This window comes from Hemitrygon akajei, chromosome 30, assembly GCF_048418815.1.
Source record: "Hemitrygon akajei chromosome 30, sHemAka1.3, whole genome shotgun sequence".
Classification (NCBI taxonomy): Eukaryota; Metazoa; Chordata; class Chondrichthyes; order Myliobatiformes; family Dasyatidae; genus Hemitrygon; species Hemitrygon akajei.
Window position 1 is genome coordinate 25,362,039 of NC_133153.1, and position 25,095 is coordinate 25,387,133.

General features: G+C 40.3%; 1 protein-coding gene across 1 annotated transcript; it reads right to left on the reverse strand.

Annotated features, from left to right (window-relative positions):
* Positions 1 to 316: 316 nt before the first annotated feature.
* On the reverse strand, positions 317 to 24,678 carry cyp19a1a (cytochrome P450, family 19, subfamily A, polypeptide 1a). The gene is made up of 10 exons (XM_073033157.1): positions 24,218 to 24,678; positions 22,684 to 22,982; positions 22,455 to 22,605; positions 21,691 to 21,845; positions 18,955 to 19,131; positions 17,368 to 17,482; positions 13,650 to 13,764; positions 9,616 to 9,778; positions 5,528 to 5,769; positions 317 to 2,040 (listed from the first exon to the last, which is right to left on the reverse strand). Exons 2-10 carry the CDS (start codon positions 22,862 to 22,864, stop codon positions 1,804 to 1,806), a joined length of 1,536 nt encoding a protein of 511 aa, XP_072889258.1. The 5' UTR covers positions 22,865 to 22,982; positions 24,218 to 24,678; the 3' UTR covers positions 317 to 1,803.
* Between the last annotated feature and the right edge of the window lie 417 nt (positions 24,679 to 25,095).

Below are 25,095 nucleotides of genomic sequence, written 5' to 3' on the forward strand. Positions count from 1 at the left end.
TTTTCTCTTTAATAAACAGCTTTGGACTTGGTAGGGGTTAGATTCTTCTGTTTTGTAATAAATTAGCATATTTCAATATAACTATTGATTAACTTACATGAATACAGGGTAATGAGATTGTTATTATGAACAGATATAATGTAATTGGTAGTTCTTTTATCTTTTCTGACCTTTTATATACACTTTTTTGTACTGTATTCTTCTATATAGAAACTACTAAAAATATTGGAAAAGAAAGATATAAAGATTTCAATATCTAGAGTTTGATGTTGTTTCCATTTCAACTTTATTTATAAATTTATATTAACAGGCCACTGTTATGACATAGACAGACAAGTTCAGTCAGTTGAACATTAAAATGATACTAATAGTTTTTTGTTCAATTTGTGTTTTAATTTCTTCCTTGTCCCAGAGTACCTCATATTATCTCAGGGCTATGGGACTGTTGAAGCTTACAGCAGGACTCCCTGCCATCAGCTGCAATGGAGCATGAAAGGGGTCCTGCCGAAGGGTCCCGGGCTGAAACATCATACTTTTTTCCATCGATGTTGCCTGGCCTTTTGTGTGTGTTCTTGTTTTAGATTCAATTCCAATTTGCAATGATAACTGTGTTTTATCATGGCACACATTTTGCTCTAAGATATCAGGGAAAGGTTACAGGCAGGCCCCACAAACACATTGTTTTGTTTATGTGAAGACTTAGCATTCTTCTGCTGAGGAGCAGGCGATGTCAATACTCTGAATATTCCTGTCTGGCCCAAGTTATTAACAAAGGTACAAAAAGGTCTGTAAGATAGTAGATTACAACATTACTATGCAATATGGAAAACACTCTGTTATCTCATAATTAATTAACAATTTCATTCCTCAATCTTTGAAATTTAAACATTTCATACCTCACCTCATAGCAAGCTTGAAAATGACAATCACCAGTTGCAGTGAAGTCAGAGCATCTTCTCTGCTTTCCATGGTGCAGACTTGTAAGATGCCTGATACTTGAGTACAGTCTCCTAAGTGAGAGTAGAACTTATTCTCTTCCCTAATTTTCTTTCCCTTACTAAGGTTGTTTTGTTCACTTTACAAAAGAGTATTTTTTTTTCTCATAATATCTCGAGAGTGTTTATTTTTAATGAACTACTTTTGTAGTTACATTAATTATTTTTATATTTAATATACACTTAACTGAAAGAGATTATTGGTATGGTCTTTCCATAGATTAATTCAGCAAAGGCTCTTGCTTTTGTTATCAATATGCCTCTCAAATAAACATATATACGGTCCCATAAAGTTCCAAAAGTAATAATATGCATTAATAAATACACAAAAACATTTAAATGTATAAAAGGTATTAGCTAATAAACTTCTGAAATTTGCAAGCAGTGATCGGTTTTGAAATTACAAGGTGCAACTCCATATTAGAACAGGATAGAAAGGGAACCCCTTGACACAAGTGGTTTGCAACTGGTCACCGTACTTGTGTGGATAACGATTGGTTCCTCATGTATATAATGTAAATAGAATTATTTTCACTGATCTTGTGAATCCATCGATCCACAGATAAGAAATCAGTGGAAAATAAGAGGGAGTATATTGGAGAACGATGAACTGGGAAATTCAGCCATACTGTATACTTCATTGATATATAATCTGTCAATATCCAAACTTCATTGGCTAAGTTTCAAATCATGATTTCTGAGTCAACTTACTGGAAAGATGGTATATTTTATTGGAATGATTTCCTTAAGTTCATTATGTTGATCTACATCTCTTTATCAAACAGTGTAAGTTTACTAGAGTTCTGCTTTAATCCTCTGCTTGATTCCTCGGAATAAAGGTCATTTGGAGAGTCTGTGATTCATTAGGATGGAAGGACAAGTGGTGAATGTATTTAATATTTTGTAGGTTGTTTCCATTATCTGAATGAACCGTGAATTGCTTTAACATTGTCACCAAGATACCTTTCATCATTACCATGGCGACATACTTTCCCACACAGGATCGAGGACCAAAGCCAAATGGCCGGAAGTAGCGATGAGGTACCTAAAAATACAGAATTGTTAAAACTGAATGACACTTGTGCGCAAATAGACGGAGATAGTATATTATAAACACAAGAAAGTTTGCAGATGCTGGAAATCCAAAGCAACCCGCACAAAATTCTGGAGGAACCCTGCAGGCCAGGCAGTATCTATGGAAATGAATAAACAGATGAAGTTTCAGGCCAAGAACCTGCTTCAAGACTGGACAGGAAGGGGGCAGAAGACAGAATATAAAAGGAAGGAGGCTGGCTGTAAGGTGATGGGTGAAGCCATATAGAGACAGTACACTATTGTTAACCAAACAAGCACTTTGTGTGTTCAGTTTGCTTAAACCATAGACATAGGAGCAGAATTAAATCTACTCTGCTGCTCAGTTACGGCTGACATATTATCCTTCTCAATCCCATTCTCCTGCCTTCTCCCCATAACCTTTGACACCCTTACTAATCAAGAACCTATCAACCTCTGCTACAAATCCACCCAATGACTTGGCTAGAGCTTGTAGTGAGGTTAAACCAGGTTTATGCCACTGTTTAGAATGGAGAGTCATATAGTTTTTTAAAAGATCTAAATGAATTCCTGGATTCACTCTGATTTTCTTTCTGAATCTGTACTTGATGGGAATCAAACATCAAAGTTCAGAGAGAAATATGTATGGAAGTAGGTCCTTTAACCCGACTCAATTGTGGCATCTAATCTAGTTAACCTCGTTAGGCCCGTATCTTTCAAAACCTTTCCACTCCATCTACATTCCCATCTGAATGTCTTCTAAATGTTTGTACTATACGTGCTTCAACTACTTTCTCTGGCAGCTTATTCCATGTACACAGCACCCTCGTGGGTGGGGCATGGTAGCGCAGTGGTTAGTACAATGCTTTCCCTGCATCCCAGGTTCAATTCCTGCTGCTTTCGGTAAGGAGCCTGTTCGTTCTCCCTGTGATCGTGTGGGTTTCCTCCAGGTGCTCCACAGTCCAAAGCCATACTCTCTGGTAGATTAATTGGTCATTTTAACTTGTCTCGTGATTAGGCCAAGATTAAACTGGGGGATTACTGAGTGGTGTGGCTGGAAATGCGAGACGGGCCTGTTCTGTGCCTGTAACTAATAAATAAATAAATAAACTATCTCCACTTATCTGCAACAATTAGTGCTGAAAGCAGTTACCGTGTTGAATAATTAAACATATTATTTGTGCAATTAATTGTGGTTAGGTTGTTAGAAGTTAATAAAACAGCGTTCCGGTGATAAGTCTGGCAAGCTGGGAAATAGCATGACAAGGACAAGAAAGCACACCTGTGGCTCTACTTCCTCAGGATGCTGAAGAAATTTGGCATGTGGCCTTTGACTCCCTAACATAGATGCGCCATAGAAAGCATTTTAACCAGCTGCATCACAGCTTGATACGGCAACTGCTCTGCCCAAGACTGCAAGAAACTGCCGTTAAGTTGTGGACACACGTTAGTACATCGTGGAAATTAGCCTCCCCTCCGTGGGCTCCTCTGCCTGCACTTGTTGCTATCTTGGTCAAGCCCCCAACATACTCGAAGACCCCACTCTCCTTGGCCATTCTTTCTTCTTTTCACTCCCATCAGTCAGAAGATATGGCAGCCTGAAAGCACACACCACAAGACTCAAGAACAACTTTTATCCAACTTTTATAAGGCTACTGAATGGTTCTCGAGAACAACTAGATGAACTCTTGACCTCAAAATCCACCTCATTCTGACCTTGCACCTATTTTCTACCTGCACTGTGCTTGATGTGGTACTGTAACATTCTGCTCTTGTTATACCTTGTATTACCTCAGTGTACTGTCAGGATGAATTGATCTGTACGAGTGGTGTGCAAGACATGCTTTCCACTCCAACTTGGTGCATGTGACAACAGTAAACCAATGTAGAGTCAAAATCCAGTTTAATGTATTGTGCTCCCTTTTTTCTCTTCTCCAATCCTGCCCAGCTGTCAGCCATTAATTCTTCCTTGGACTGAGGTCCTTCCTTGACCCCTGATTGCCTTCTGGATCCCTCTCAATCCCAGCAGTTACATTATATGAGAATCAGCGCACAACCTGGCATGCCCCACCCAAACTATCTCCGAGGCTAATGTCGTGAGAATTGTAATTGTCCATCCAATGTCCACCAGTATTGACAAAACAAGATGGAGAGAGGATACACAGAAGATCTTTCAGAACAGATTCATGGCAACAATTGAGGGAAGCAACGAGAGCGCCAAAGACAAAGCTGTCTCAAGTCTATGAGAGATAGTCATGGCCCAACTTAACTTAGGAATTGCTGCTTCTCATAATCAAATTGCTTGCTGGCCCCTAATGTCACAAATAGCAACGTCAAATTGGCTGAGGTGCTCCCCGTCGTAGGAGATGGAAATTGGTAAGGCCAGCCAACAGGGCTCTGCTGAAGTTGTCTACGCCAATCGCCTGTGTAGTGGGAACAACGGATTGCAGAAGCATTGATGAACTCCAATCATACCATCGATTTTGGACGATGGAGATAGGAGGTAATCGATGGCCTACGCTCCACTGGGGGCTAAGGGCCCAAGAAGAAGAAGAATTGGTTGAGGTATAGCAAGTTCATTAGCACCATGAAACTAAACTGTTGCCAGGTAAATGTTGGCAACAAAAATATCCCTAAATGTAAAAGGAATCACTAGTTCATTAATGGAGTTATCGAAATTTCATGTCTGTTGCTTTATGTTTTTGAGCCTTTTTGTTAGGAGAGGTGATGTACCTGTGCATGGTGCAGTTGGTTTACCAAGCACACCATACTCTCCAGAGAATGGAGCATCAGAACTAGTCATGAATCCAATAACGGGAAGACTAAGACGGTAATGCAAAAAGTACCCTGGAAAGTAAAGATGTCCTCTCTGTTGCGTGTGTGCAATCTTGAACTTGGATTGTTAACCCCATTTGGTTCTATCCTCTTGTGTAGGGTATCAACTACCAGCCCAGGCAGTGTATACCTGCAGAAGCTAATTTTATCTTCCTTTAGTATCTACAGAAACCCTCATATGTGTTGAGACTGCATTCCAATTCCTGATCTATCCAGGAGGTCACTTGGATCTCATTACACTCTGAGCAATGAATTTCTTCCTCAGGGGTTCCTCTGAATAGGACTTGTGGGAACATCTACACATTGACAATGGAGAAAACATATTGGAACATCAGCATCTCCATTAAAATTGCCTTTATACTGACTCTACACAGATAGAATAATGCATGTATGTTGAAAATGATGCAAAATACACCGTAGACCAGGCAACTTCTGCTGTGAGGAAGAGTTAATACTTCAAGTCAATCAGAGAGGCCATTAACTCAAAACATAACTCTGTCCTTTTCTATTGATGCTAACTGATCTGTTCAGTTTTTAAATCATTTTCAGTGATTATTTCAGATTTCTAGCATCTGCAGTATTTTGCTTTTGTTTGGAATTGCGGATTAAATTGTTGGGCTTAGCATCCTAGTGGAGATACTCACACTTTGGGTAAAATTTTCCAGGCTGAACTCATATGGCTTGAGAAAAAAATCATCTTTATGCATGCGGCCCAAATTAAGGATAATGTTGGTACCCTTCTTCACTAGGAAGCCATCGATCATATCGTCCTTCAGTGCCTTGCGCATGGTTATGTCCACCACCGGCTGATACCTCATGCTCTCATTGATAAAGTTCTCCAATATCTTCAGCTGCTGTAGGTCATTGTTCTGCACTTCCCTTTCCCCTGGAAATGAAGAGGGAAGTAGGAAATCTAATTTAGAATCTGATCTGTAGTCTTTATTATAAACTGCTGTAAAACAGTGATCTTAGGTCTCACTAAAGTCCACTTAGTGGATGTTAATAGGTGTCAGATGTTATGTCCATTCAGGTGGAGAATTGAAACATAGAAAACACGTAACATTAAAACACAGAACAGGCCCTTCAACCCATAACGTTGTGCTGACTTTTTAACCTACTCTAAGGTCAATGTAACCATTCCCTCCTACATAGCCCTCCATTTTTCTATCATTCATGTACCGTGATTCACTTGTCAACATATTTGAGTGATTACTGAGAAGCAACTCCATAAACACCCTTATTCCAGAATTGGAATATGAGCAGGAAGTCCTGGAGTATTCAAGGCACAGAGAGCAGCAAAGCCCTAAAGAAAGCTCATGGGATCTAAAGAAGCTTGACAATATAGATGAAGATGGGATTTGGGGGGGGGGGTTGACCTGTCAAGTAATTACGACTTTTTTTTCAAATTTTCTGTATCTAGATCTTGTAGCTTTGTGAGCGTACTTTAGAAAGCTGAAGTTAAGACAACCATAAGTTTGTGATATTAGACAGAAAATCACCAGCAACATGCCTTACGCAAGTTAGCAAGTTCAGGAAAATTTCTGGCTCAGTAAGTGGTGTCACATCACTGCGTTAGGGAGTCTCCAGAGCTCTGAGCACAGTGGTCTTGCCTGATGTGCACTGAACAGAACTGCACTGATGGATCAACGTCCTCAGAACATATTAAACTGATAGAAAAATAAACCTAAGAAACTAGTTTGAAGAATGGAACAGTTATCCATGGTGTCCAGGCCAATATGTATTGCTCAGTTAAAATTACAACATAACAAGTGTCCAATTGTAAATATCTAATCAGCTAATCACGAGGCAGAAATTCAATGCATAATAGCATGCAGACATGTTCAGGTGGTTCACTGCTTGTTCAGGCCAAACATCAGAATGGGGAAGAAATGTGATCTAAGTGACTTTGACCATGGAATGGTTGTTGGTGTCAGATGAGGTGGTTTGAGTATCTCAGAAACTGCTGATTCCTTGGATTTTCATCCACAACAGTCTCTGGAGTTTACAGAGAATGGTGCAAAAAAAAAAAATAAAAAAGCAGTGAGCAGCAGTTCTGTGGGCAAAAATACTTGTTAATGAGAGAGATCTGAGGAGATTGGTCAGACTGGTTCAAGCTACCAAGAAGGTGACAGTAAACCAAATGTTACAACAGTGATGACAGAAGAGCATCTCTGAACGCACCACATGCCAAACCTTGAAGTGGTTGGGCTACGGCAGTAGAAGACCACTAAGATACACTCAGTGGCTGCTTTATTAGGTACAAGAGGTGACTGTGTGTATCTGTCCATTGGCATATCCTTTTTTTTTGCAGGGACTAAATGGGCTGTTCCACTTCCTGATGTAGAGTAGTGCGAGACCTTTTGGCCATAGAACACTTTGACATGTTTTGAAAGTTACACAAAGGGACATTAAATGAATTAATGGCTTTCTTTCTTTCTACTGCATAGTGGTGCAGATATTAGCGCTTACTGCTCCAGCAAGCCAGTTTTGATCCTGACCTTTGGGGTTATCTGTGCTGACTGGTTAATTTTAATATCAAATATCTCCTTCATGTAATTTATTGGCAAAAAAATAAACCAGCCAATGAACACTCCCTCACTTATTTTGCTTTCTTTTGCATCATTTATTTAATTTCTGTATAATTTCTGTACAAGATATTAAGAGGAATAGACAGAGTGGACAGCCAGTGCCTCTTCCCCAGGGCACCACTGCCCAATACAAGAGGACGTGGCTTTAAAGTAAGGGGAGGGAAGTTCAAGGGGGATATTAGGGGAAGGTTTTTCAGTCAGAGAGTGGTTGGTGCGTGGAATGCACTGCCTGAGTCAGTGGTGGAGGCAGATACACTAGTGAAGTTTAAGAGACTACTAGACAGGTATATGGAGGAATTTAAGGTAGGGGGTATATATGGGAGGCAGGGTTTGAGGGTCGGCACAACATTGTGGGCTGAAGGGCCTGTAATGTGCTGTACTGTTCTATGTTCTATACAATATAATCTTAGTTTATATATATAATATTGTAATTTATAGTATCTTTTATGTATTGCACTGTACTGCTACTGCAAAACAACATATTTCATGACATGTCAGTGATAATAAACCTGATTTTAAGTCTGTAAAACATGAAAGGAGATTTGATGGGCAGGCGTCAGAGAGAATAAGTTACAGAGATGCAGAGAGATGAGACTAACGGGACTAGCTCCCCAGGAGCTGATGCGGATCCTGGTTTATGTGCCTCTGTGTCATTATAAACATTTGACAAAAGCAAGCCGCTGGAGGAACTCGACTAATTTGTCACACAGCATCTGTGCAGTCAAAGATGTGGTCCCTCCCTTAGGTCTGAACCCTGCCTCAGGACAAGCTGGGCCTAAGAAAAATGTTTTTGAACTCGAGGCAGAGAATGGAGAAGAGAAGACCCCATTTGAAATTTATCCCTGGTCACTGCCATGGTACGTTATGTGCAAGTGCACATTGTATTCAGTTACTGGAACTGGGCATTATAATCAGATGCCAATATGATGTCCCCACTGTGCAGTATGCTTAGCACAATGAATAAGGGATGTACTTATAACTACAGATGAGTTTCTACTGAGTTGGACCACTCTTGAGTTATTAAGGATTTAGGTACAATATGGACCAGGAGTGTTAATGGTCTCTCTGAGAGCAAAAAGTCTCCAAATGTTCATTTTTACAGCAGACTTAAAAGAGGAGAGGAGGATTTCCCATACTAGCAGTTTTTGGAAGAGGATTTTTGTGGAGAGGATGAGGGAAGCTGAATGACACATGGACATAGGCTTGGGGTTCAATAGATGTCACTCGTTACATTGATCAGTCTCATAAGAGGAGAAATCCAGGGGCTTTGCATAATGAGTAGAGGAGAAATGGAATTCCACAGCAGAACAATTTCAAGATTGCTGTATGTGGAGGTGATAACAAGAAAATGGAAATGAATGTTCATTTATTATATGTCATGTTATATGACGTGGACGATCATGGTCTTTCCATGACCATGATTGTTCTTTTCAAAATTTTATACGAAAATGCAGTGTCTTTACAAGACGAGTGACGCCAGCCTTTATCAATACCCTTCAGAGATTGCCTGACTGGCATCAATGGACGCATAACCAGGACTTGTGGTGTGCACCAGCTGCTCATGTGACCACCCACCACATGACCACATGGCTTCACATGACCCTGATCGGCAGCTAAGCAGATGCTACACCTTGCCCAAGGGTGAGCTACGAGCTAGCAGAGGGAAGGCACACTTCACTGGAGACGCATCTCCACCCCGTCACCCAAGAAGTGGATGATAATGTTTAAATTTCATTTTTATTTAGAAATACAGCATGGTAACAGGCCCTTCTGGCCCAATGAGCCTGTGCCGCCCAATAACACCCCTGTAACTAAGTAACCTACATCTCTGGAATGTGAGAGGAAACCAGAGCACCCAGTGGATTGTCACAGGAAGACAAACGTACAGACTCTTGATAGACAGTGATGGAATTGGACCCAGATCACTGGTGCTGCAATTGCTTTATGTTACCATGCCACCCCAGTTAATTTGATTTTGCCTCTGATAGGTTAGGGCCTGCTTATTGCTGTGTCCACTTGATTGTTTCAACCCAATGCACAAAACGAAATTCAGAGATATGATCGAAGCAGAAGCACAGCTCAAGGATTAGAATCAGCCCATGGTCAGTCAGTTGCTTTTTTTTCCTCCTGTTTCACATTCATACCTGTAACTGTCTGAATCTCTTCCATTACTTTCTTCTCCACCTCGGGATGGTGCACCATGAGTAACAACATAAAGTAGATGCTGACTGACATTGTGTCAGGTCCTGCTATCAGAATTTCTAGCAGGCTCTGTCTGACATTGTCTGAAGTCAGCTCTCCATGTGTCTACAGAGACAGAAGAAAGGCAATTTTATTTAAGTACTGGGTGACATAAAGTGAACTTTGTATTACCAAACAAGATAAAATATGACAAGATTGAAGGCAACACGAGTGAATCTGCAGATGCTGGAAATAAATAAAAAACACAAAATGCTGGCAGAACTCAGCAGGCCAGGCAGCATCTATGGGAGGAGGTAATAACAACGTTTTGGGCCGATGCCCTTCATCAGGGGTTTCGGCCCGAAATGTCGATATTACCTCCTCCCATAGATGCTGTCTGGCCTGCTGAGTTCTGCCAGCATTTTGTGTTTTTTACAAGATTGAAGGTTTTGTTGTTTATAAAAATGCATCCCCAGAAGGAATTTTGCTTCCAAATCATTTACCATCTCACAAACAGATACGTTAAGCCCAGAGCTTCTGTGGGTGTGAACTTCCCTCCATTGAGGACATTTACAGCAGCAGGTGCAGAAAGAAGACCTGGAAGATCATCGGGGACACCAGTCACTCCAACCATAAACTGTTTCAGCTTCTTCTGTCTGGCAAACAGTACTGCAGCATTAAAGCCAGAACCAACAGGCTTCTTTCTACAAGCCATTAGACTTTTAAATTCACATGTCTGTACATTGCGATGGATTCGTAACGCAAAGATTTTTTCTCCCTCACATTGTGGGATAGATGCAAGATTTAAATTAGTTCTAATTCTAAAGTGAGTTTATCACTTATGTAAGATGAATCAACAAAAGAGATCGTTAACAACAGAAAGCAAAATAATATGGAAAATGCTGGAATTGGAAATAAAAACAAAAGTGTTGGAAGAGCTCAGTCATCCAGCAGGATCTGTGGAAAGAGAAACCATTTAACACTTCAGATCAAGGAGTTTTTCTCTATGAATGGTAGAATTTTGACTAATTTAGGCATCTGGGTTGGTGTGCAATTTCTTCTGTACTCAAGTCAATGCAGCCATCTTATTCACATTATGTCAAACCAGAGCTGCCACTAAAGGTGAAAGATCTCTGCTTGACACATGCTAAGTTATGAGTTAGTCATTCAAACTTAGATATTTATTGAAATACAATGTGGAATCGGTCCTTCTGGCTTTTCAAGCTGCGCCACCCAGCAACGCCCGATTTAACCCTAGCCTAATCAAGGGACAATTTACAATGGCCAATTAACCTACCAACGGGAACATCTTTGGACTGTGGAGGAAACTGGAACACCCAGAGGAAACCTATGGAGTCATGAGGAAAATTCACAAAAATACTTAGAGAGCAGCAGGAATTGAACCTGGGTCACAGGTGCCGTAAAGCATTGTCTGTTAACCACAACCGTGCTGTCCCTTTTGCCTGATAAGTCTCGACTACAAGAATAGGCACACTTCAGTTTTCTGTTCCTTATTCCATCATTGCTTCGGACACTGTTTTTCCATAACAAGACACTTCACCTTCAAACTTTCAGTGAATATTGTTGTCACAATCTACGTTCTCCACATGACCACGGGTCGTCCACTGAGTGTTCTGGATAATCATTAGACCATAACCTCCAAGACCACAAACTTGTTGTTGGGTTTGGAGGCTTGCGTGCCTCAATGACCCAGAGAGCTATTTTGGCTGGAGTCGGGGCTGTATGCCTTGGCTCTTGGTAGGGGTCACCCGTGCCAAATAGGTCAAAGGGTAGAGGCCAGACTAAGAGTGGTCCACCATTCTTCTAGGTGCAGGGGTTCAGTTCAGGGCTAACAACCCTGACTGGTAAAACAAAAGTGTTAATGGAAACAGCAATGAAAATTTCTTCTACATCTGAGTGCATCAATATTCCTGAGTCTCCAGCCAGGACTTGTGTGACTGATGGTAGTAAGAGCTGACAGGAAACTACTGACATGATGAAGGAACCCCTGAACACAGGCAGAAATGCAGGACCTTAATTGTTGCCCTAAATGCCAGTGATGTAATGGGCAGTAAGTATAAGTAAGCTATTAAGCTATAAGATCATAAGATATAGGAGCAGAATTAGGCCATTTGGTCCAATGAGACTGCTCCACCTTTTCATCATGGCTGATCCATTTCCTTCTCAGCTCTAATCTCCTGCCTCCCCCCCCATAACCCTTCATGCCCTGACTAATTAAGAATCTATTCTTCAAATGTTTCCTGCCCTCGTCATTTTGCTCCAAGATGGATGCAAATTTTCTTGCACCCTGTGTTTCACTTTGTTAACACAAGTTATTTTGATAACTGAAGTTATGCAAGAGTCCATCGTTTTCTCATCATCAGATGAGTACAGTGAAATTTGGTAGCTATGCATATCATCTTGCACAAATACTGTGAAAATGATCATTTGAATAATATATTTCATTAAACTTAATGATCCGTAAGAATAAATAGGCTCTTTGTGTGGAAATGATTCAAATAAGATTCCAGGTACAGTTTATGCTCTGAATTGAATTAGCTGTTGTCACTGTGAAGGTACAGTCAGTTCTGGTGTCTGAGTGTGGGGACAATCAGCTTGGTCTCAACATGTTTATTATTACTCTGCTGGGAAATAAACTGAATTGTGAGAAAAGCCATGGAAACACATACAGGAAGGAATGTTGCTGCGTGAATGAAGCCACAGGAGAAAAGTACTGGCAGATACAAAGCAGCTTCTTTATTTGACCAAACAAGGTACGGCAGGCATCGTATGGAGATACTTTTGGCTGAAAGGTCTCATGGCCCTACGTGGGGATCGATATTTTATCAGTCAAATATCAAAGGACAATTCCATATTTACAATGCATGGACAATGCTTTATTTGAAACTACATACAACCTTCATACTTCCTGATTTGCATCCACACCACAGATAACCAAATTAATTTTAATCAGCATTGGCTGGTCTGGGATTCACAGCCTTTAGGAACCCATTGTTCAGAGCTGCACTCCAAATTAAATGCAGAATGCATTTTCAGATGTGAAGACTGGTAGCCAAAGTCAGTTGCTAAATGGTTATGTCCTAAAAACAAAAAATGCTCTAACAGGCAAAATAACATAAACGCTTCATTTATTTCAAATTGAATAGCACTGAAAGGTGATAGTAAAAGTAAAGGGAAGACTAAGTGAAAAGGAATAATTTGTTGAAAATAAAGAAATAAAATTAAAATAGTTCAATAGTTCTATGGTTCTGTTTAATATCAGAGTAGAAAATAGTGAACAATAATTAAAAATAAGAAATAAAGAATAGTTAATTAAGTATTACTATAGAAAGGTGTTGGGATTAAAGTATTAAAGTAACCCACATTTAAAAGTAAGAAATAAAAAAAATTAAAAATCAAAGACTAAGGCAAAAACATCAACAAAAAAGGTAAAATTGTTCAAATTAAGTGAACGGGAATAAAAATATTAAATTCTAGGAGAGTAATATTGTTAAAAATAAAGTTTTAAGAATAAAAGGAAAAATGTACTAAAATAGAAATATGAAGAGAGAGTTAAATAGAAATGGAAAATTAAAGGATGAGACAACAGGACGAAAAATTGAAAACCAGAATGCGTAAAGGAACAAAATAAAAAAGTAAATCTAAATGAAAGAATGGCAGCATTAATAAAATGGAACAGAGTGAACAAAAAGAATTGAGAATAAAAGAAATGACTGAAAAAAAAGCCCTTAAAAATTATGAGCAGGGCAAAGAAAACGTTAACAGGATACAAGAGAGTGAAGAAGAAAGTAAATCATATTAGGATGCCCAGCAATGAAAGACAGAAATTATATTTCAAGTCACAAATATTCAGAAACTGACATCCGTTCAATACTCAGGTAATGTCATTCAATCCTTATGGTGAGAATGTCCGTAATACACGATAACTAAATGGCAATTTAATACTTAATGGAATTTTAATTAAGTAGGGTCTTACCTGTGCAAAAATCAAGTCAGTTGCAAAGTCAGTAATGTCATGCAATTTCTCAGTATCTCTCAGCTCTTGTTGCTTCTTCAGTAGCAGCTCTTCTACTGCATCCTGCAGATCCTGACTGAAATTCGAGAACAATGGGAATGAGCTTGACAACATATGAACATAAGAAATAAGACCAGAAGTTGGCCATAAGGTCCAACATTCAAAAAGATTGTTGCCTAAGAAATTGGATCCATTTACATCTGTCTGACATATGTAAGGTGTACATAAAAGAAGTTGCATATATTTTAATATGATTGTCCATTTGAAGAGGAAGTCTCATCCGTTGAGCAATTGGACCGGACACACCACGTAAGCAGTGTTGCCATTTCTGTGGTGGCATTCGTGAGAGATGACAGAATCATTTTCTCAGTTTCTCATTCTCAGTTAAAACTCGTGCAAGAATATGCATCCTATGATCACTGTCGCGCAAGGAACACTGCACCCATTCACTAGCCAATTACGACTGGAAGTATCTGCACTCGGGCATTGATGTTCTGCTCCCTAATTGTGTATGCCTGACTGATCACGATTCTGCTTGTGCGTCAGATCTGCTCTGTGCTATTTGTATCCACAACAACTTTATGCTTCTGAGCTCAATGCTGTGATACGTACCTGAAAAGCTGTTCAAGTGCTGGGATGACACAGTGTGTGGTGATGCATGTGTGAGCATGGTCTTCAGGTACTGGGAAGGAAGGGGGCCTGTGAGCAGTTGCGATGAAGACCCATGCTCCAGCCGTCTCCATAACAGATTTTTTTTGGTACCGTACTGTGGTTACCATGGTGAGTGTACTTTAAGACACTGACACATTTCCCAATGGCCAGCACAGCAGGTGAAAGCTCTGCTTGATGAAACCTTCAGCAGCTGAGCAGGCCGTACTTCAATGTAGAAGACTAGGGAAAAGCAGGTTTTCCTCAAATTAAAAAAAAGGTAAATTTAATCAACTTGACTTTCTGTTTTTAAATGGGTCAATCAACTGCGCAATAATGCTAACTGAAAACCTGTTTAAGCAACCAAAATCAAATGAAAACCAATCAAGGCTAAAGGCTCATTTGATCACGGGCTTCAGCTCCTGTTCCCATAACCACTAATTCCCCTGTAGTCCTAAATCTATCTATCTCCAGCTAATTATATGTAATAACTCCACCTACACAGCTCTCTAGCATTAAGAATTGCAAAATTCACTGTCTAATGTGAAAACAAATTCCCACTCGATCTTATATGATGGCTATTTACTCTGAGACTCGCCTACTTTTTCAGGTTTTTTTCAGCTTGTGGTGAACTACATATACCTGTCTGGACACGCCCCCTGCTGACTGCTCCTGTGGCTCCTCCCACTGACCGTGGCTCCTCCCACGGACCCCGGTATAAAGGCGATTGGGCCTGAGCCCTGGCCTCAGTCTCCAGGATGTAGTATGGTGGTCAATTGCTGCTTGTTCTTTCTTCCAGCCAATAAAAGCCTATATCTCGCCTCATGTCTCGGAGAGTTATTGATGGTGCATCAATTTTATTGGCTGGAAGTTTTAAAACATGGGAAGTATTTTAGTCCGGAAAAATTAGACTTGGACCCCCAAGCCCCAGAAGCAGCTCTTGCCTTTGAACTCTGGCTTGCATGCTTCCAATCATACTTGGAAGCGATTCCAGTGACTGAGCCTGCCACAATGTACAAAATCCTACTATCCAGCGTAAGTCGGAAAGTATTCTCCCTTATCAGAGACCTGCTGACCTACCAAGGGGCACTGGACGCCCTCAAAAAACAGTACCTGCGGCTGGTGAACACCGTCTATGCAAGACATCGCTTAGCGACGCGGCGATAGCGACCCGACGAGTCGAGCACTGAGTTTCTCCGAGCCCTACAGACACTCGTGCGAACTTGCGACTGCAGAGGACTGACGGCGGAACAACATGTGGAGCTGCTAGTACGAAACGCCTTTGTTACAGGGATCAGGAAGTCTGCCACTGGGACCACCCTACCAGCTTGGCTGACATCCCCAGGGCCAGTGCTGCTCCGGAAACATGTGAGGAGCAATAAATACTCCCCACTGGTTGAGAGGGTTCACCTTCTACATGCGAACCCCCAGTATGCCTACGTGGTCTTACCTGATGGGCGAGAGGACACGGTCTCCGTCCGCGACCTGGCGCCCGCAGGAGCAGCAGACCACTACCCCGAACACTCCACGGTAACTATGAACCCTGTGCCCGAGGTGACACCACGCACACCGAGCCCTACACAGACTCCTCACGACACTCCTATACCGGGCGTCTCGCACGCGCATATACCAGGCGCATCGCACACGCATGAGGGATCACTGACGCCTAGTGGGCTGACACCTCCAGTTAGGCCAGAACCAGCACAACCACCATCTCCGGTGCAATCACCACCGGCACCTGTGCAATCACAGCCGGTGCTACGTAGATCGCAGCGACAGATTCGACCACCTGATAGACTTAACCTGTAAATATACTTGTAAGAAACTTCGCCCCATGGGGACTCTCTTTTCAAACAAAGGGGGGGTGAATGTGGTGAACTACATATACCTGTCTGGACACGCCCCCCCTGCTGACTGCTCCTGTGGCTCCTCCCACTGACCGTGGCTCCTCCCATGGACCCCGGTATAAAGGCGATTGGAGCCTGAGCCCTGCCCTCAGTCTCCAGGATGTAGTGTGGTGGTCACTTGCTGCTTGTTCTTTCTTCCAGCCAATAAAAGCCTTTATCTCGCCTCACGTCTCGGAGAGTTATTGATGGTGCATCACAGCTCTCATTCTGAACTGTACTGGATCAATGGCGAGAATGTGGTGGGTGCACGTATCCAGTTGATATCATGGTAAATCGATTGGCCTCTCACACAGGGAAGACTAGATCACATAAAATATAAATTAAATATTTCCTTAGAAGACAACCACTTCCTGACAGGAATCAATCTGCTGAACATATGCTGCACTACCTTCAGAACAATTGTCTCCTTCCTGATAGCAGACTTGAATTTGACATTCAGGCTTGGCATAACTAAAGCCAGATGGGTCAATGCTAGAAAAAAAAGAGATCCTGGCTAACATTGTATCATCGTCTATAAATGAAAGGAAGAGGATTATTTGCTTTGTTTCACTTTATCTGATGTCGTGTGGGAGTGTGGCTTATTTACTGGTCGAACGCTGCTTCAGTCGTTGATTGGCCCGTTTGAAATCTGTAGCTGCTCTTTTCTATCAGTTGCCTTGTGGGCCGCAGCACTGGTGTCTAGTTTCAAACACCTCAGGTATAAGAACAGCACGTTGAAAAGGCTTGCTGTCCCTCATTCCTTTGCCCAAGGGCACGCTTCACAGTACCATTGGGAAGGAATGCTTCAGATTTAAAAGATGTGCACTCTCTTAGCTAACATCTGTTGAATATTTAGTTTTGTGCAATATGGGGGACTTATACAGTTGACTGAATCTTTTGTCGTTTGTAAATAAAAGATTAATATGCATATTCATAGTCAGTGCTTTCTGTCTTGCTCACCAAATCCATGAACCTGCTTCCATGTTACTTATCTCCATGAAAAACAACATACATTCTAGCTATCGTTTAACTAAGTTACCCTTGAATGAGTTCCGGATGTCCGTTTTCTCTATTCTACTCCAAGGCAACCTCAACCTTAATAGGCTCAAGATGGAGTTTTCATTGATAAAGAAAATAATACTCACGCAGCCTTTTCATACTTCTTGTACATACATTTGAATTTGAAGAAGATATCAGGTTTCAGTAGGAGTGACTGCCAGGTGTCAAAGTACTTCTGAATTTTGGCCACAATTTCTCCCTCTACAAAATCAAAACAACTTCTCAAAAACTCGTAACTGCAAGACATTCTGCAGGTGCTGGAAATCTTAAGCATACACATGAAGTGCTGGAGGAACTCAGCAGGTCAGTCAGCAACAATGGAGCAGCACAAACAGCTGGCATTTTGGGCTGAGAGTCTGATCAGGACTAGAAAGAAATGGGGCAGAAGTTAGAAGATGAAGGGTGTCAGGCTGAAATGTCTGCTGTTTATTCCCCTCCTTAGATGCTGCCTGAGTTGTTGAGTTCCTCCAGCATTTTGTCAGTTTATGAAAAACTTCATGGTTCCTTCTTTAAAAACAAACAGGTAATCTAGGAATGAATGCATGCTTTTTGGCTGGTTTAAGTATCCATGCCATTCACCTTCCACCAAGTTTTTTCCCGTTCTCAACCCTTGCCATACAAGAAGGAGTGAGAGGCTACATATCAATATCCTGAAGGGGAAAATTTGCTTAATTCAAATCCAAATCTGCCCACCAATATTCTGCACTGTTTCACTTTTCAATTCTTATCCTGGATTAAGATGCCAGAGGAACAGTGGTGTGAAATCAACCCGTGCAAATTTCGTAATGAACTGGACCTGCATGAATTTTGGTGAATATAGATAATTGGTTTGTGAATGGCTGAATTAAAGTGCTACAGAGGGATTTGGTTTGAGCATTCATTATCCTTTGACTAATGTGCCACTTAATCTTGAGCTGTATCGGATTGATTGCAAGGACATGACATGTGCTTCTCCTACGATAGTGCACGGAATCGATTGGGCTTCCTGTGCATGGAGGGCTCGCTAACTTTCACGCAGACTTTTGAGGGTGCATGAGTTCATTTTGGGTAGGCTCAGTTTGTAACTCCTACACTGTGAACCATTCGGTGATTCCAAGAATGGATTCGCTATACAACCTGAAATTCCTACTCTTTGCCGACTTCCACGAAGCAGAAAAATCCCCAAAGAATAAATGACGGAAACATTACTAATATGACTCAGTGAAAATATTTAATCCTTCTACTCTATTGTCATTCTTGCTCCGCTGGTACATAAACAGACCCCCATTGCCGGAGCAAGAGTCATAGAGAAGTACAGCACAGAAACAGGCCCTTCAGTCCATCTAGTCCATGCCAAAAACATTTAAGCAGCCTACTCCCATCGACTTGTGCTGGGCCTATAGCCCTGCATACCACTACTATCCATGTCCCTATTGAAACTTCACTTAAACGTTGAAATCGAGCTCGCATGCACCACTTGTGCAGGCAGCTCATTCCACACTCTCGCCACCCTCTGAGTGAAGTGCTAATAGGATAGAAATCAACCGTGATGAGCAGCAGCAAAGAGCATTCTAATTACTTCAGTCATTTTTGCATAGAAGAGGGCGACTTGCACAGCACCCACATTATAAAAATATTATTATTACTGTCCAAACCAGATGATTGCCATAAACCAGGCCACAAATTGGAATTACCATGCAGAGGCACTCGGAGGAATAGACGGTTGGCGATGTCTAATGTGATGGCCCTCAGGAAGAGCAGAACATCTACTCTGGTGGCATTGTTGTTCCCTCCTAACAGCTTCTCCAAGTGATCACGAGTAGACTCCACAGTCATCGCAAGAGTTCTCTGGAGAATGGGGCCGGTTAGGGCTGAAATGGATAGACAGACCACTGAGAACAAATCTTAAAAACCTACACCGTTGACAATAGAGAAAACATATTCACTTGTAATTCAGTTGAATTATACTACAGTATTAGGAAGAGCCTCACATTCGTGCAACAGACCTAACACAGAACACGTAGTGTCTCCTGCAAGGGGGAGGTGAAGGCATAAAGCAGAAATGCATATTCCTTCAGGAGTGTTTAAAAAATACAACACAGAGAAGCTTCAGCAAAATTGCACCATCTAGGGGCTTACAGAACAAATTCTTGTAAAGGACTGGGGGGGCGTGAAGGATGGGCAGTGACTCACTTCTGGAGCAGCCCAGAACAGGTTTTACTTCAGCAGAAAATATTGTAATTGATTAGCATCAATTATTCTGTTATAAATAAGCAAGTGAAATAGGTGAGTATCTGTCCTGTAACTAACCCTGCTCTGGCTCCCAGCCTTTACTGGGACAGCAAATGGCTTGATTTGTGATCATTTGGTTCCTGATTTGCAAAGGAAGCCAATATTATTCCTATGGACTTTCAAGCCAAAATATGAAGAGCTTAACACCATCAGAGATGATCTTTGACAAGCACTCAGCCCTTCCTCTCAGGAATGTGCCTCGCACGTGTAAACTGACAGAACAAGTGTCGAACTCCTGCTCGTATCTCACAAACCCGACATGCCTACTGCCAAGATTGAGAAAGTGCCTGGCGTTAATGCATTATTTTGAGTTCTCTCCTGTGGAGCAACCAGTCCACTCTATCCCCAGATTTCTTGGTGAGTCACTCAAGACTGGAAGTAATGCAGCCTCTGGTCATGACTTGAACTGTACTCTAGTGGACTGACAGAAAGATATTATTTAAACTTGAATAAAGTGTAAACAAGTCCATGAAAGAAAAGTTGTAATCATTTAGTAAAGGAAGATAATACAGAATAAAATACAGTACGATAATTATTGAAAAAGAAAGATAGACAAGAGGTATTAACCCAGAGATCTCTAACAGATTCAGGCAATACTAGTCTCTGAGTACTGATCAAACTCTGCTTTCGCACCAAACCAAAACATTATTAAAAGTAAAGCTAGTTAACCTATAGATGCTGCCTGACCTGCTGCGTTCCACCAGCATTTTGTGTGTGTAACATATCATGTACTGAATATAAATCCAATATTAATTCCATGCAAGCAAAACAAAATAACAAGTGAGGAATAAAATGTATTATTGTAACTCAGTTTGATTTTTCATCCCTAGTATCACACTTGCACGTAAAGTCTATCATTCTTCAAGAATGTAAATTTTCCCGCTGTTATAAAACTTTAAAACTAATCTTAAATCACTGCTTCTTCTTCCATGGATTTCTTATTTTGGTGATGGCAAAACTTTCAAGCAGAAGATTTTTATTAAGTCAAAAATCTGCCTTAAGGACTTGTAACTGAAACTTCCCGGAAGTATGTAATCTCATGGATTAATAGTTCAAATATCGTTCTTCTACATAATAGTTCATAGAATATTATCTATATAAAACTACTGTTGGTTACATTGTTCACATGATTGGAGATATTTCAAGATTAATGGTTCAAGACTGTTTATTGCCAATCTTCAGTATACAGACTATGGGAAAAGAGAATTTATATCAATAATATAAATACAGATAACACTTTTTTCTATGTCATTGTCACAATTTTAAGGATTAAAAGAAAATATAATGGATTGACACAATAAATTAATTCTTTCTTTATAATCATATAGCTCTAGCATTTCCAGCATAATTTTTTGTCCCCATTAGTTGACCTAAGGACAAAGAGCCTTCTTGAATCTTATAGCTTTTTCCTTGCAGACTAATGGAACTGAGTGGTAGAAGAATTGCCAAGTTTAATGACTTACTTTCATAAAATATTGTATGTTATGTGTACCACTGTGCCTTGCACCCTGATTTGAAGAAATGTTAACACGAGGAAATCTGCAGATGCCGGAAATTCAAGCAACACACACAAAATGCTGGTGGAACACAGCAGGCCAGGCAGCATCTATAGGGAGAAGCACTGTCGATGTTTCGGGCTGAGACCCTTCGTGAGGACTGTGTGTGTGTGTGTGTGTGTGTGTGTGTGTGTGTGTGTGTGTGTGTGTGTGTGTGTGTGTGTGTGTGTGTGTGTGTGTGTGTGTGTGTGTGTGTGTGTGTGTGTGTGTGTGTGTGTATATATATATATATATATATAGTTAAATGACAATCAACTTGACTGTTGGGGTTTTTCAGTTCAAATCTTCCTGATTATTTGAAAGATGTTGGATACTTACTTGAACAATTATGTTTATTTTTAAAAGTTCAACTTTCAAACTGGCATTGTGTAATTTGATCAAACATCCTCCCAGTTGTTAATCTATTTTTGAAGTAGCAACATAGCATCACTGCTGGACAATTGGATATATATTAATTGAGTGCAAGAGATTTTGGGATCAGAGCAGCCATTTAATACAATGTATTCTTAAACATCCATGATTGAGCCCTTTGAGAAAGACTGAGGCAACACTTCAGAACAAACACGCCAAAACATCTTTTACCTTTAGCAAAATAAGACCGTGTCTGCTTCCAGATGGAAGGATTATTATTGAAAATGATGCCATTTTCATTCATACCAATGCACTGAAGGGCATGCTTGCTTCCAAACCTGGAGATGTAGTGACCTTTCTGCATCACATGGTTGACAGCAGAGGATCTAAGAGAAAAATCAGAATTGTGAGGAATTTAGTCACCCATCTGAAAAGTCCAGTCTAATCCTGGCCAACAGTACAGATCAGCGTCAATGGCAAAAATCATGATGTACCTGCTTATGTTTAACTGTAAATGAAAAGACTGATACAACTTTCCAAGTTCAAGGAAGTATATTATCAAGGTATATATATGTCACCATATACTATTCTGAGATTAATTTTCTCACAGGCATTCACAGGAATACAATAGAATCAATGAAAAACAACCAATGTGAAGAAGACAATCTGTGCAAATACAAAGAAATAAATAGTACTAAGAGCATAAGTTGTAGCGTCCTTGTTCTATGTTGTGAAGAAGAACTATAGATTGTGGAACTGGTTCACTGCTGTGGTGAGCCAAGTTATCCACGCTGGTTCAGAGGGTCTAGACAAGAAATAAAGTCTGGATAGTGTCTGTACTGCAACCAGGCTGTTCCACAAACCAAATAAATGCCTGTTTAATTTTATTGCAAAGGTGATTTTCTGTCCTTTAGCATCAGTGCAGTTAATATGGTTCATGGCAGAGTATTATTCAATAGACTATTAACTTCCTGAGAACTTGCAAATGGATTTACCTGCTAATAATAAGTGTTTCCTCACCATGGATCCACACTCTCACTATCCCGCCATACTTTGCATTATAATAATTGCTGGCGCTGCCAATTCCCATCCACAAGAATCTACCATAAGAGATGAGAGGTCCAATGCCCAGGCAAAAAGAAGGACCTGCATAAAGACATTGCACAGTTAGCAATACTGGAGTGATGGCTCCTTTGGTTAACTCTCTCGGATGGAAATGTTTACCTGGCAAGGTTGCTTTCTTTTGAGAGAGCTTGACAAAAATGAGAAGCAGTCCCAGGAGAAGCAGCAGAGGAACTGTGGCCCTCAATGCCATTCGAGGCACCACCTCAGCTGTTGCATTTTGAAAGGCTGGCTGGCTCATCTGCAACAAATTCTTGTCCGGGGCAAACTCCCTCATTTCCATGTGAGCTGAAGTTTGAAAGAAAGAGGTTGCAAGCCACGTCGAAGACCGTTTCTGTGAATGAATCTCGCACAAGACGAATTTTTATATGGCCGCATGGGAGGAGTTTAAACAGGAGGGACTGGAAACAAAGTCAAAATAAAAATGATAAAGTCACTTTCTCAAAGGGCAAAATTCCACATAACCTTGGTATAAAATCAAATAAGATGCTGCTTACAATGCTAACTTTAATCTGTGATTTTGTCCTTGAACACTTATTGGTCTCCTTGGTACAGACTATTTACCAAGATTGATCTTAATTAAGTTATGTAAAATGTATCAGACAAGTCTGTAGATTTTACAAGCTGCATTTTATTGCATTCCTTTACTAATCGGTTAAAATAGGACTTTCCTTTTGATCCCAAGCATTATTCTGTCTCCTGTTTATTTGATTGCTGTCAAAATAATTTCTTTCCCCTACGATCACAACTTCATACCTGTCTTTATTTGAAGTGCATTTTGCATTGAGTTTCCTCTTTCGTTTCCCACCTTTGAGCATAGCATAACCCATAATAAAACCGAACTAGTATATTCTTGTTTTTATTCCATGTAGGCATCTGAACATAATTATGTCAAACTTTTAGTGTCAAAACCTGCAACATTTTGTCTAAAATGGAGCAAAAAGTTGAGAATTTGAATATTCCAACTTTGCATTCAAGCTGTGACACGATATGTACACTCCTAGAGGGAGACATACACCTCATGCTGTCAGCTTTGTAGTTTACTGGCTTAGAATAACGTGTATTGAATCACACCCAGTTTCACGTACACTTGAACCTGATAGATGACATCTCTCCTCTGAACCCACACATAGAGGTTCCCCTTAATGCTTTTCTGGCAAGATTATCCTCTGTTCATAATGTACTATAGCCTCTTTCAGAGAATTCTAACCCATTTGATATTACGATCAAAGGCTCCTCTAACTCAAATAACTTAGTACAAAAACACAAAATAGTTCAGTGTGTGGGACTTATTGCTTGCAGAGTATAATTTAAAATCTTTTAGAAAATATTTGCCAATATAACACAATGCCCTAAAACACAACCAAAACACATTTGAAATTTAATCCTAATCTATTTTAGTATACAATTACTGTATATCTTCTGACACTGTGAGAATGTTCTAAAATGCAACAGCACTTTATTCTTTAAAATTCTAGCATGGAGTAAAATAATTGTGATGTTTGTCTTTGAATAAATATAAAATTCAGTATTTTGTGGAAACAATTCTTCCTCACAGGTAATTCATACTTGTGACTGAAGCATTTTGGATTAAATTAAATTGCATAGGTTCTCTCAAATATTTCTTACAAATTACCTTAATTGTCATCCATCAGTGATGTAGAATTTCTGCCGATGTATTGCAGTTCAGATGGTAGCTTTATTTAAAAATATCTCTCATTCAGAAATACCTGGGACTTGAGGAATATTCCTTTCCTGATCCTGCGCCAGCCGTTTTGAAAAATGTTTTGCTTTGTAGCCCCGTGTTCAGAGTCTTTCCTTTCAATGGCGGGCTCAATTTTGGTTGCTAAGACCAAAGTTGCCAGGAAACAACACCAAGAAAATAATGACAGCTCCTGTCATTGGAAGAAACCTGCCTTTGGGGGTTCATCTCTTTTACTTTGGGCTATTAGTTTCAATGAAAACACACGACTGAAAGATTAGTCAGGAAATTACCGCTGAAAAGCATCTCACAAGTTAGAAATGGAATACAGTCCCGCAGTCTATTTCTGGTCTAATTGAAGTTCATTTTCTAATGACTGTTCCCACAAAAAGCCTTGATTCTCTTCAGTTTTTGAACAAAAACAAAATCTTATTTAATTTGAATGATTTGCCTCAACAGCTGCTTAGAAGAAGTTTCCATGACAACTGGATTTGCTCTAGATTATCCTATCAAAAAAAAATTGCTGCAGTTCAAAAGGCTTTGTGCAGTTACCATGAGTCAGTTCCATGAATTCAGGAGCAAAACAGTTTAATAATTAACAGTATAGGTGAAAACAGGAGCAACTTAATGGAAACAAGATTACAATTAAGGACCCTAAATGAAAAAATCTGGGTCGATTGCTGATTCATCATCAACTCATGAACTTCACTCAATGTGAGTATCTGTTTTCTGGATTTGGCCTATTATGACATAGAATCATTATTAGGTTCCCAATATTATCATGCTCATCTAACCACTTTCAATTAAGGGTT